This window comes from Phascolarctos cinereus, unplaced genomic scaffold (genome assembly GCF_003287225.1).
Source record: "Phascolarctos cinereus isolate Bilbo 61053 unplaced genomic scaffold, phaCin_HiC Scaffold_2;HRSCAF=192, whole genome shotgun sequence".
Taxonomy (NCBI): Eukaryota; Metazoa; Chordata; class Mammalia; order Diprotodontia; family Phascolarctidae; genus Phascolarctos; species Phascolarctos cinereus.
In genome coordinates this window covers 119,441,245-119,455,780 of record NW_027555625.1, presented here as the reverse complement: position 1 = coordinate 119,455,780, position 14,536 = coordinate 119,441,245, and the positions used below count along the sequence as shown (strand labels likewise).

At 42.6% G+C, this 14,536-nt stretch overlaps 1 protein-coding gene across 1 annotated transcript in view; it reads right to left on the bottom strand.

Moving 5' to 3' along the window:
• The window catches only part of SLC66A3 (solute carrier family 66 member 3), a 31,401-nt gene extending 17,169 nt beyond the window's left edge, over nt 1-14,232 (bottom strand). Inside the window, exons 1-2 of the mRNA XM_020985397.2 lie at nt 13,971-14,232; nt 103-185 (exon numbers count right to left, since the gene is read on the bottom strand). Of these exons, the coding sequence (XP_020841056.1) occupies nt 103-185; nt 13,971-14,116 (229 nt within the window). The 5' untranslated portion in view covers nt 14,117-14,232. The remainder of the gene's footprint in view (nt 1-102; nt 186-13,970) is intronic.
• Nucleotides 14,233-14,536: the final 304 nt, after the last annotated feature.

Sequence of the window (14,536 nt, the reverse complement as noted above, 5' to 3'; positions counted from 1 at the left end):
GGACCATTCTGAACTTTTTAGAGGATGTTTCCTTCCAGGGAATTCCTTTTACCAATGAAATCCTAGGACTGGTCCAAAAAACCCCCCAAAGGTAATGATTACCTTGTGCAATGATGACTGGGTACTCCAGGTAGGTCAGCAGAGGGTAGCTGTAATAACTCTGGTACCGTAAAACCACAAGGAATCTGGATGGGAAAAAAGAAATGAATTCTGCTCAGAAAGGACTTTTCAAGAACTGACTGGCAAAGATAAAAATCATTAGTAGGATCAGCCTCTGAGAAGACTGAGGCTAAAAAGAAATGTAATCATTTAACAGTTTTTAAGTGACTACTGTATGCAAGGCCCTGAATTTGTTTTATTTTTATCATATAGATACACAGATAATTCCAAAAGTTTCAGTGGAGTCTTAAGCTACTTTTGGGATACTTTGTATACGTGTTTGTATAAGCAATCACCCCACAACTCCTGGGGAAAGTAACACATGAATAATGCAATTTTCTCCCATCCTTTTAAAGACCCAGTCTCTATTTCACCCAGGCTGGAAGTGCAGTGGCCACTCACAGGTCCAACCCCACTGCTGCTAGGTGCAGCTTTGACTTGCTCTATTTCCAACCTGAGCCAGTTTGTCCTTCCTTAGGAAGCTTGATGTGGTCCCCTGATCCCAGGGGCTCATTATATTCATGCCTGATTTAGTGCTACAGCAGCTTGGAACCCCTGAACTCCAGTGAACCACTAGCTGCAGCCTTCCCTGAAACATGGACTTCAGATGAGTGCTACAAGTCCTAGGCTTATACAATTCAATTTACATTTATTTGGCTTTTTTGGGGGGTGGGGCAATGCTATTGGGGTTCAGTGTCACACAGCTAGTAAGCATCAAGTGTCTGAGGTCAGGTCCTCCTGACTCCAGGTCCAGTGCGCTATCCTCTGTGCCACTAGCTGCCCCTCAATTTACATTTATTAAGCACTTCTGAGGTGCCAGACCAGAACATCTAGGTGGCTCAGCGGATATACTGCAAGTAAGACTCATCTTCCCGAGTTCAAATCCGGCCTCAAACATTTACTAGCTATGTGACCCTAGGCAAGTCACTTAACCCTGTTTGTCTCAGTTTCTTCATCTGTAAAATGATCTGGAGAAGAAAATGGCAAACCACTCCAGTATCCTGACCAAGAAAACCTCAAATGGAGTCATGAAGAATCAGAAACAACTAAAAAACAACAACAAGGTATGGGACTCTGTGCTAAGCTCTGAAGACAGAAACAAAAATAAAAATGCCTCCGGCCCTCTGGCATACACTCTCTGCCCAAGTGCTGACCACTCATCACATAAATGCAGCCAAGGAGGCCCTGCGGTTCAAGGGAAAAGACTGCGCTTTTGAGATAAGACTTTTGCTCATCTTAATCTCAATAATTTTTAAGAGTAGAAAGGGATCCTGAGACCAAAAATTTGGAGAGCTGTTGCTTTAAACAGCACTGCCTCTCAGATTCCAGTTTATCACTCATTGATATTTTCTGGTTACTAGTTTTTGTTGTTGTTCAGTCATTTCAGTCGTGTCTGATTTTTCATGACCCCATTTGAGGGTTTTCTTGGCAAAGATACAGTAGCGGTTTGCCATTTCCTTCTCCAGTTCATTTTACCAATAAGGAAACTGAGGCAAACAGAGTTAAATGACTTGCCCAGAGGCACACAGCTAGTAAGTATCTGAGGTCACATTTGAACTCAAAAAGACAAGTCTTCCTGACTCCAGGCCTGGCACTCTACCTACTGTACTACCTAGTTGTCCCTAGGTTACAAATCAGAGATCTGCATAGGATCATAGATTTAGAATTGGAAGGGACCTTTGCAATCATCTAGTCTAACCTCCTCATTTTACAGAGGAAACTGAGACTCAGAGTATATAACTGGCCCAAAGTGACTTCTTATCTCTGAGTGGCAGAGCCAGAATTTGAACCCAGGTCCTCTGATTCCAGATCCAGGGTTCTTTCCATAGGACTACAGGCACCACCCTGCCTCTGAGCTTCACTGAACCCACTGGCTCTTATGAAAATCAAACTCAAAAATTTCCCTGTTGTCCCTAAGTAATTCAGAGCATCCAACTCATTACTTTTATAATAACGATCTGTCGTTTTCCACACTATAAAAAGGCAATAAGGAAACATGAACTTATAAAAAGAAAATAAATAAATCGTAATAAGTTGTGTCTTCCTGGTGTCTTGTTTCTGACTAGGGCTAAGCTGAAAGCTGGACTCAGTTGAGGTCTGGCAGCCCAGAAGCTAGCTGCTCCTTTATAGGGAGGGTTTCAAGCTTGCCAAGGAGAGAATTTCCTCCTGGCCACAGATCTCATCTCCCAACTCCCACACTAGCCTCCTGCAAGGAAACTAGGAAAGGGGCTATAGATAGGTTCTGAATGGGACATCCTAGGGTATATTAGGAAGAGTTCAGAAATGGAAATCAGTCACTGTTAATCAGGCACCAGAATGTTAAGACTCACAATCAGAAGGACCGGAGTTCAAATCCTACCTCAAATCCTTCTGGCTATATCACCCTGGGCAAGTTACTTAATCTCCTTTTCAGTCTCAGTTTTTTATACCTGTAAAATGAAGTTAATAATAGCAACTACAAGGGAGGAATAGAATTTGGAACTCAAACCTTGAAAAGTTTTAAAAATTATTTTAACATGTAATTGGGAGAAAAATAAAATATTATTATTAAAAAATAATAGACACTACCTCACAGAATTGTTTTAAGGAACAAAGAAATAACATACGTAAAGAACTCTGGAAACAACAACAATAATACGTAGCATTTATGTAGCATCTACTACGTGCCAGGCACTGTGCTCAGCACTTTATAAATATTATTTCATTTGATGCTCATAACAAACCTGAAAGGGAGGGATTATTCCCATTCTGCAGTTGAGGACACTGAGGCAGACAGAGGTTAAGTGTCTGAGGCCATATTTGAATTCAGGCCGCTGTACCATGTAACTACCTTAAAGTGCTACATAAACAGTAACAATCTATCATTATTATTATTAAGAATTTATCGTATGTCTTGTGCTATGTTACATGCTGGAGACAGAAAGAAAAGCCAAATGAGTAGCTGTTCTCAAGGAGCATATGTTTTAATGGGGAAACAACATGTGAAGAAATGGTCACATTTAAGATCTATAAAGAGTAGATGGAAGATAACCTGAGAGGGGAGGGCCTCGGTCACCTACAAAGGGTAAGATGTGAGCTGGCAGAAACCAGGGATGCTAAGGGGCAGAGATGAAGGAGAGCAGTCCCAACATGGAAGATAGCCAGTGCAAATGCATGGATGTGGGGGAGATTAAGAAACATGTTAAAGGAACTGCAAGCAGGATAATGTGGCTGGATTGTAGAGCACATAGAGGAAGGAAAGTATAACACTGCAATTTCAGTAAGTGGTCACCTTGAAGAGCTTTTTAAATGACATGACTTTATATTTGATTCTGAAGTTAACAGGAAACCACCAAAGTTTTGTTTTTTGTTTTGAACAGAGCACTGACACAGGCAAACCTGTGCTTTAGGAAAATCACCTTAGCAGCTAAGTGGAGGATGAACTGAGTAGGGAGAGACTAAAGATGCAGAGATGGACCTAGATTCAGGAAGACCTGAGTGTGGTAGGTGCTATTACTCCAATTTTACAGATAAAGAGATTAATGACTCGCCCAGGGGCACACAGATAAGTGTCTGAGACAGAAATGGAACTCAGATCTTCCTGTACTTGATGGCTGCTAAGATCCCTTCTAGCTCTACATCTGTGAGTCCAGCTGTTTTATTTTTAGGCAAATCCTTTCCCTCATGTAGGTTTTATTTTCTTCCATCTATACAATGAAGAGGTTGAAGCAGATAATCTCTTCAAGTCCCTCCCAGCTCTAACACAGTAGAACTCTGTGTTCCTAATGGTCTAACTGGAGGAACAGAAGAGAGTGTGTGTGTGTGTGTGTGTGTGTGTGTGTGTGTGTGTGTAGACCATCATCCTTATAGGATATTCCAAAAATCTCAGTACACTTTTAAGCTTTTAAAGCTTATACATACAGAATATACACACATAAGCACAGAGCAGTACACTAAACATGTGTAACATGTGTAAATATATAAAGGATGTTCCAAAAGCATTAAGCTTTAAAAGCTTAAACTTCATTAAGATTTTGGGGGATACCCTACACATATAACCAGTGGGCAGTCCATTACCTCTCTTTGTATAAATCTTAAATGAATGGAAAAACCTTTCTACAGGTGCAAACATATAGTACAATCCCTACTGTTTTTCTTCTGAAAGAAAGAAAATACTTGAAACTGACTGACTTCTTCAAAATACTAAAGGAGTGGGAGTGGGGTGACAGTGCCCCTACAGACTGTTCTCTAGCCTTCTGCCTATTTGTGGGCGTGACTCTTTAATAGGATTTCCAGATGCTTTAGATGACTATCTCTTTAGCTTCACTCCACCTCCTAGTGAAGTAGGTAGGGTAGGTTGAAGGTTCTAGGTTTTAGAGGGATCTTAGAGGTCATCTGATCCAATCCCATGGAATTTAGCAAGCATTCATAAAGCTCCTGTTTACTAAATACTGAGAATAAAAGAAAAAGACAAAAAAATGAAGCTCATCTTGTTCCTTGGGAGTGTCCGTCCCAGGGGGGTGGGGGAAGACACACACGTATACACACACAGGCAAGATACAAAATACACAGATAAGTATGTATGCTAAGTATTCAAAAAGGACAGTTAGGTATGTATGAATGAATCTGGAGTTCTTTGGATTGGACTGGTTGGATTGGAATGCTTTAAGAATTGCAAAGTCACTTTGGAAACGATAGGTGGTAGTAGTAGTAGTGGTGGTGGTGGTAGTACAGTGGTAATAGTGGTAGTGTAGTAGCAGTAATAGTGTAGTAGTAGTGTAAGTAGTATAGGAGTAGCAGCAGCAGCAGTAGCAGTAGTAATAGCTATAGTAGTAGTAGTAGCAGCAGCAGCATACTAGTAGTAATCCAATCCAACCAATCCAATCCAAAGTAATCTTATTTTATAGGTGAGGAAACTAAGGCCAAGGAGATCAAATGACTGAGTCATCATCACATAGATAGCAATTGCCAGAAGTAGATTTGAGGCCAGGTGCCCCCTGCCTCCAAAGCCATTGCTCTTTCTACTGTACCCTTACAGATATCAGTGAATGAGATCTAGACCCCAGGTCTCCTAACACTCCTGACACTTCACTGCCTGCAGGCTGTTTCTCAGACATCTTTCAGGACACCTCTTCCTGGGCAGGTGGGGATGGACACATAAGCAGGTGTTCACTTCAGTTACTGATTCACTGACCCTGCCTTGGTGGGACCAAGAATGCTTCTCTGCATCATTCTTGACAATGTGCTCATGAGAAGGTGGGGGCAGAGGACCTCTGAAACCTGAGTAGAGAGGAATTAAGTGATTTCACCATGCCAGATCTAAGGCAAGGGCTCAATCTTTAGCCCAACCTGGTCATTCAAGCTGGAAAACCAGGCTGCAGTAAAGACTGACTACCACTGCTCAAGAAAACATAACTCACAGTGATAGATACTTTATACGCATAATAACTTAGAAACTGAAACCAGGGGGAGGAGGGGAAGTGGGGAAGAAAGAAAGAGAGGGGCGGTTAGGTTGCGCAGTGGATAGAGCACTGGCCCTGGATTCAGGAGGACCTTAGTTCAAATCCGACCTCAGATACATAACACTTTCTAGTTGTACAACCCAGGGCAAGTCACTTAACCCCACTGCCTAGCCCCCACCCACCCAAAAAAAAAGCCCACAGCCAGATTTATATATTTATTTATGAAGTGTCTTCACATATTAACTTACTAACTCACCAGGTGGATTTGAGCATTTTGTTTTGAGCACTGTGCTAGAAAAAGAAATTGGTTTTACAGACAGAAGACATTCAAGCACTGGTTGTCCCCTGGGAAAATCACTTCACCTTCCTCCCTAGCTCTTTCAGGTTCCTCTGTATACTTGTATTGTAGCCCTTGCTAGGCCACTGTGAGGAAAGCTTCTTCCAGATCCTCTATTAACGAAGAAGTCCAGGGCAGCCTTCTCATTTTCTCCCACCTGGCTGCACTCCTCTGGTCTTCATAAGGCCCACCCTCCCACTGCATTCCCTTCCTCCAGCTGACTTTCAGTTAGAACATTCTGTGACTCTGTTAACCACAAAAGCCATTCATGTTTTTTCTTCTTAACATATAATTTCATTAGCATTGGCAGAGAAATTTTAGCATACTTTTTATTGTTGGGATTTCACAGTAGGATAAATCATAAAAATTAGGTCCTGGAAGGGGTCTAAAACCCCTCCCTTTACAGACAAAGGAAATGAGACCCAGAGAGAAAAAGTTAGTGAAAACTTTGGGAACAGCTGTAAGAGAACCCAGGTCTGCAGACTCCCTGCTCAGCATTGTTTATTATTATTATTAATGTAACAAATGGCATCTATATAATGATTTAAAGTTTTAAATGTCTGCTTTACAGACATCTCACTTGAGCATCAGAACAACCCTGTGAAGTCAGTGCCATAGGTATTATTCTCCCCATTTTATAGATGAGGAAACTGAGGCTCATAAAAATGGAATGATTTGGTTACATAGCTATTAAGTGCCAGCGCATTCTGAACCCATGTCTTCCTGACTACAAGCCCAGAGCCTTGTCCACCATGTCTGGCTTCCTTAAATATTACCCCTATTTGAGTCTCATAACCAGACCTGAAGTAGCTACTTTACTACAGGTATTAGCAGAGGTGATATGACTGTCTCACGGTCACACAGTGAGTGTCAGAGGTGAGAATTTGAACCCACGTATTCCTGACTCCAAGTTCCACATTCTCCTCCAGAGTATTTACTACTCAAATCAGAAGAATTTCTGATAGAATTCCTCTCTAGCTCCCTAGGAATTCATAAAGTCTTGTCACCATCTACAGAATCCCCAATTCTATCCTCCATTGCAAATTCAGGTTTTCCCTATCAAAGTTGTACGGACAGGCTCAAGAACAGGTCTCACCTTTAACTGTGAAGGGAACCCACCAGCTACCTTGACACAGTGCCCTCTTCAGGGAAGAGCTGGCTCTAGAGAGCTAGACCAGGTGTTGGGGAAAAGACCTGAGTTGAAATCCTACCTCTGATACTTACTAGTTTTGTGACCCTGGGTGGGTCATTTTGGCTGCCTTCCTCAGTTTCCCCATCTGTAAAATGGGGGTAATAATAGCACCTACCTCACAGGATTGTTGTGAGAATAAAGTGTGTTGCAGATACTAAAGTGCTATATAAATGTGAACTATCATTATTATTAGAGGAACAATCTTAGCAAAACCTTTGGTCTATTTGAAATCACTTTATTATTCTAATGTCTAAGGAACTTTTGTACCTTTTACCCCCACACCCATCAGTGTTTGTCTTGAATTATACACTCTTTCAAGGGTCAGAAACTATGTCCTTGGGGGCTTCTCTGTGGGAAAACCCAGGCTGTACTTAAGTAGCCTGGTGAGCGAGTACAGATTAAGGGCCAGGTGTAATGGCATTCCCAGTGAAGAAAGGAAAGGAAAGGACAGCTAGGTGGTACAGTGGATAGAGCACAAACCCTGGAGTAAGGAGGACCTGAGTTCAAATCTGGTCTCAGATACTAGTTGTGGGACTCCAGGCAAGTCACTTAACCCGGCTTGCCTTACTTAAAAAAAAAAAAGACAGGAAACTGGGCTTAGGGATGAGGATGGATGACGGGGAAAGCTGATGCTTCTTCCTTCGTTGCCATTTTTCTTGGCTGCCTCTTACACTGAGAATAGAAGGGCATCAGAACAAAGTAGAAGTTGGCTGCTGGGTTCTTAGTAGAAGAAGCAAAAAGTTTGCAAGGCTTGGAGTATGGCATTCCATCCCCCACTCCCAAATTTGACCAAAGGTGAACAAACACATTTTTCACAAGACAAAGTTATATCTTGAAAAAAAGAAAGAAAGAAAAATGAAAGCCCTCTCAGCCACTCTCATTCCCGGACAATGATTAGGACATGGCTGGATTTACAACTGCAATTTTCTGAGCAATTTGTGCAAAGCTATGCCCAAGAGGAACATTTAAAGAAAGAGGTGACTTATACTTTCCATTTGAAAGTTTTAAGACAAAAGCACAAACTTCCCAGTCTCATCCCATGTCCCTTCTTATCTCCCCAAATGTGTTTATTATGGAGGACAGTTCAGGTAATAGGGCTGAACAGCTTGCAGGATCACAGGCCTTAAAGTTAGATAGGCTTTTAGGGATTTGGTCCAGTTTGCTCATTTTACACGAGGAAATTAAAGCAAAGGAGGAGGAGGAAGAAGTGGAAGAAGAAAAGGAAGAACAGAAGAAAAAAGAAAGAAGGAAGGAAGGAAGGTAGTGGTCGTAAAAGTAGTAATAATAGCATTTCTATAGTACTTTAAGGTTTGCAAAGTGCTTTACAAGAGTTATCTCATTCGGTTCTCACAAGTCTGTGATGTCGGTGTTTTCAATAAATACTTATTGAAATGAATATAGTTAGGGAAGAATAACTGCTATGAGAAGAAAGTAAACTATAGCGATCTTTTCCCATCTTATCCGCCTGACTCTATTATAAGCCCTTTGAGGTAGGAAATCATGTCTTCGACTTCTTTGTACATTGTGCCACTTCCCAATTTTCCTATCCCTGTCTGACACACAGCTCAATCAATACTTCACTTGCTGCCCAATTCTACCTGCAAATTTCTCTCTGGTGGGGGCCGATCCTCCTTTAAAATCCCCCTCCACTGTTGCACTGTATGTGGGTCTGAATCTGGCACTTTCCAGGGTGGTAGGAGGCATCTAACTGGTGCTGTGGATGCTTTAGATTTGGAGTCAAGAAGCTACAAGTTGGAATACTGCCTCAGACACTATGCGACCCAGGGCAAGTCGCTTAACCTTGTTTGCTTCAGTTTCCTCATCTGTAAAATGAGCTGGAGAAGGAAATGGCAAACCACTCTAGTATCTTTGCCAAGAAAACATCAAATGGAGTCACAGAGTCACTACTGAAAATGACTCAACAACAAGAAAGTGGGAAAGGTAGATAGGAGACAGATTGTGAAGGACCTTGAGCGGACCGCTGACTGAGGAGTTTGGAGCCAACGGGATGTAATGGAAAAATCATGGATTTAGAATTAAGAGAAATATCAGCTCTGCATTTATTTACTACCTGTCTGACTCTGGGCAAGTCACTTTCTCTCTGGGTTTCAGTTTCCTCATCTGTAAAATGGGGATAAAAATTTTTATACTCCTTAGGTCAAGTAAGTGATTAGTAAGATTCCTTCCAGCTGAGAACCTTATCTTCTAGTCTTTCTCTTTCATCCCATTCCCTCATTCCCCCTAAGCCTGAGCTATTATAGTTAAGAAGTCTATTCTCCCCTCTAGGCATTTGAAGAAAGTGCTCACAGGAAATGGATAGGCTGAAGGAATGACCCTCTCCCCAACCCCCACCTTCCCAGTGATAGTGATCTTAAAAGCAAGAGGGGGAGAAAGGAGGCATTCGAAAGCAAAGAAGCAAACAACTCAGAGAAGTAAAACAGAAGAAAGGATGAGAAAGCAATCTACCAGTGGACATTTAAATTGGTGAGATCATAGATCCAAACAACATTATGTTATTTATTATTAATTTAAAAAAAACCTTTACATTCGTAAGGCACTTTAGTCTACAGAGAACTCTCAGATCCATTATCTCAATGAAATCTCATAACAACTGAGGAGGGCAAGACAAAAGTTTTTCTGCCTTCATTTTGCTGATGATACAGGAGAGGTACAAATGTTCATATCAATTCAACTTAACTCTAATGTATTAAGTACCAACTATCTGTCAGGTACTGTGTGAGTCGTCAGAGATCTATTAACACAAAATGAAGCAAAGATACCATTAATAATTTGCCCACAGAACAGGTAAGCAACTGAGGCCAACCTCAAACCCAGGTCTCCTCCTGCTACAAAACATCCTGCCTCACTTAGGATGCTCTTGTAGAACAGTGCATAAAAGAAAACAGTACCAGAGAAAGCAGGAACCGATGATGGATTTCTCTGCATTGGATTATTCTCTGATGCATTTCATGTTTGTGTTTTTTATCCCCCACACCAAACCATCAGCTTCTCAAGGGCAGGACACCATTAAATATCTCCTGCATCTCCTATGATACCTAGCATTAATATAGACACTGTATATTATGTGTATGTATTGACAGGATATTATGGCAAAAAGGGCACTGGCCAGGACGCCTGCTGACAGACCAGGTTGTCACCGAAGTGACCTTGGGGCGAGTTACTGTATTTCACCGCATAATTGTTACCAGTTTTATGGCAAATTTTTTTGCAAAAACTGGGGTGCGACCATTATATGAAGCTTCAAAAAGAGTGTCGGTTTTACTTTAAAAATCATTTATTACTAACTGGCATGGCTGGCAGATGAACTGTACTGGTTTAGCTAGCACAGGAAGACACCACATCTTGTAACTTAAGGTAGCAGGCACCGCCCTGCTCCCCTTGTACCTAGTGTCTACAACTCTTCACTGAGTTGAGTGACAACACAGCATTCTAAACAAATCCCACAAGTCAGCTTTCAGAAATACACCGACAATGCCCTGAGCTGAGAATTCTAGACTCAGAGCTCACAATGCCATAGAGATAAAGAGAGACAAGTGCATATCCATATGCCACTGATAAATACATTGCTGCTCTGTTTACCTTTTAAGGGCGAGTGACAAACAGAATCATACTATAAACCAATTTTTAGACAAAAACAAAAACAGCAACAAAAAAACAGGGTGCAACGATCATGTGGTGAAATGGGATTCTTTGTCTCCCTTGATTTCAGTTTCCTCTTGAGAACATGATGAAAAAGATGGCCTTAATGATCTATGCCTCCTGGTATGGTGGAAAGAGTAGGGACTCGGGTCAAAAGCCCTGGGTTCAAATCATTCTTGTGACAACTTCCCTGAGCCTCAGTTTCTTCAATGGTAAAATGAGGAATCACATGGACCACATGGTCTAAGAGGCCCTTTTCAGCTCCAGATTTAGGTCCCTTTAATCCTTCTAGTTCAGTTCAATGCAACAAATATTTATCAAGCACCTACTATTTGCAAGGCACAGTGAACAAAAATTAAATAGCCTCTGACCTCAGAATGAATAAACACCAATTTATTAATTTTAATTAATTTAATTAATAAACTTATCATGTACCAAGCACCCAGCTAAGCCCTGGAGATATTACAAAGGCAAAAACAGTCCTTGCCCTTCCTGTTCTAACAAGGGCTACAATTATGTACATTCAAGATAAACACAAAGTAAAGTGGCAGAAATTTATTTGGGAAGGCATTAGCAGTTGGGGGGGGGAGAAAGCCCCTTGAAGAAGGTAAGATTGAGCTGAGTCTACAAAGAAGTCAGGGAAGCCAGAAGGCAGAGGTGTGGAGGGAGGGTAATTCTAGACAAGGGGGACAGTTAAGAGGTGGAGCGTTTTGTGAAACAAAAACAGGAAGGAGGCCAATGTTACTGTATCAAAGGGTGCATGAGGCCTAAGAAGGTGTAAGAAAATTGTAAAGACAGGAAAGAACCAGGCCTGGAGTGTGAAGAGACTTGAACCAGGTTTATCAGACAAAAGGCCACTGAAATAGTCCAAGCAGGGTAGAGGCAGTCAGAGGAGAGAAGGGGACATATTGGAGAGATGTTCCAAAGGTAAAATCAACAGGCTTTGGCAATAGATTGGTTATAGAGGGTAAGAAACAATGAGAATTCAAGTGTGACTCCCAGGTTGTGAGTCTTGGCAGCTGAGAGTACAGTGGTACCATCAACAGTAAGAGGGAAGTCTGGAAGATGAAAGAGTTTGGCATAGTGAGTCTAGTTGGGGACATGTTGAGTTTAAGATGTCTATGAGACCTCCAGTACAAGATATCCGAAAGGAATCTGGAGATGCAAAACTGGAGGTCAGCAGAGATGTTAAGGCTGGATAAGTGTGTATCAAAACCATCAGCAGAGAGATGATAATTGAATCTATGGGAGCCGATGAGTGAAGGGGCCAAGAAGGAGATTAAATATGGTCTAGGAAATTTTTAAGAGGAAGAAAATCCCAACTACTAGGCAAATCATGGAAGATTTCCAAGAAAGATGTGGTGGCATATGAGTAGATCCTTAAAGGAGAATGATTCTGAAAGGCAGGGTTGAGGAGGATGTATACTCCAAGGGTGAGAGGCAGCTTGTACGAATGCATAAAGGCAGAGAAATAAATGTGGAGCTGGGAGAAGTGGTCCAATTTGGCTAGCAAAACAGAGTGAGTGAAGGGAACATGAAATATGGCAAAATTAACTGAAAACAGATTAGAGAGAGCCACACTTGCAAAAAACTCTCAGAACATAACTTTGGCCATGTTACTTCCCTACTCAAATACTCCCCTTTAGGGTTCCCTAAATACAACCCCCAAGCCTAGCATAACATGGCTCCAACCTAATTTTCCAACCTTATTTCATGGACTACTCCATTAGAGGATGAGCCTCCTGAGGGTAGGGACTGTCTTTTGCCTTTTTTTTTTTTTGCATTCCCAGCATTTAGCACAGTGCCTAGAACAGAGTAGCCTAATACAATGTTTATTTATTGATTGATTACTCCTCTTGCCGGGACTCTGTGTTCCCATCAAGACAGGTTAATGGCCTTTCACCTAACTGGATGTTCTAGCTTTCACCTCCATGAATTCCTAGAAGTAGCATTCGCCCACATCTCCCATAATGCTCGTCTTTCATGACTTAGTTTAAAAAACCATCTTTCTTCTCTTCTCCCAAAGGCTAGAATTATTTCCTTGTATTTACAAATTAGTTTGAATTTACTTAGATCGTAGATCAAGAACAAAAGACTTCAGAGACCACTTAGTCCAAAGATTCTAAGCTTTTTTTTAGGACCATGCTTCCCTTCTGCAATCTGATGAAGTCAGACGGACCCCTTTTCCAAATAAAAAGAAGTCAGTTATAGTGAACACAATGGCCAAAATATCGAAAGAAACAAAATTCAAGTCTACAGACTCCTGGTGAAGAGCCCTAACCTAGTCTAACCTCATTTTACAAATGAGGAAACACAGACCTAGAGATATCAAGAGAGTTAGTTGCCCAAGAGTTCTGTATGTGTTACAGCCCCCAAATAGAAGGTAATACGATCCTTGTGAATAGAGAGGGCTTTGTCTTTGTATCCCTATCCATCAACAAAAAACCAAGTAGATATTTATTAAGCTCCTATGTGCCAAGCACTTAAGTGCATTAATTACTACAGATAATATAATGTGGTGGATGCCTAAACCGAGGTTTTTAAAAGTAAAACGACTAGTAGGGTTCCCAAAGCTATCACTAACATCACCAGGTCTACACTTCTCCTAAGCTGTCACATGTACCCACAACATCTCCTGTATATACCAAGCCAGCTCAAGCCAAGTGAGGGAGAAACATTTAAGTGAGCAGACAGCCCGGACACCTAGCTCAGGCCACACCCTGAGCCTGCCAGTTTTGCCCTAGCCCCTAGGAACCTCCCACAGAAGAAAGGGCTTACTCCCATGCTCTTTGCCTGGTAACTCTCTCCTTCTTGGACCCCCGACCGTCCCCTTCGCCCCTTGGGCTCAGTACAAGGGGGAGGGAATGTCGGTTATTCTTGAATCTCAAAGTGCGAAGGGATCTCAGAGACCATCCAGGTAGTCTCCCCTTGAATACCTCCATGACCAAAGACTCACTACCACTTGGGTCAGCACATCGCACTCTTGGGCAATTCTGTTAGGGTTTCCCCCCCTTAAACAGAGCCCAAATCTGCTACTCATTACTGCTAGTGGGGGGGCAAAGCAGGAAGAATTTAAACCCCTTAGTCGTGAGAGGGTTTTCTCCTGGGGGACACCTGCGGCTGGCCCCGGTCCGGTCCTGGTCCCCGTCTCGTCTCCATCGGTCCCCATCTCCATCCTTACCCAACCAGCTCCAAGAGCAAACTTTTCAGGCTGACACCCCGCGAACTCTTAGCGGAAAGCAAGGCGAAGATCTGAGGGAACTTGATGACCATGCACACCACTAGCGTGCTCCAGTTGCAGAATTGCAAGAGCAGCCCCGACCCCATGGCTGCTCTGGGCCCGCGGCTCCACTCCCACGCCGCTCGCTTCACTTAGGCTGCAGCTCAAGCAAGGCAGCTTCGTCCCCCTGGGCTCCTTCCGCCTTCCTCCGAGCCCTCTGTGGTCACGCTAGACTCCAGCCCCCGCCCCTATGACTCCTCCCATCCGGAACCGCCCTAAACAAGTCTGGGGCAGGTCGGGCACAGCGCCGACCTAGCTAGCTGGAGGGGATGCAGCTAAGAGGGGTCGGCTCTAAGCCTGGTCCTCTCAGCTCCTCCTTCCCCCCGTTTCCCTGCTCTCCTCTCTGAGAGAGTTTCACGAGATGGAGCTGGAAGAGATCTTCGAGATCATCCAATATAGCCCCCCGCCCCCCACTTATTTTGTGAGTGGGGAAACTGAGGCCTACAGAGGGGAAAAGATTTGCCGAA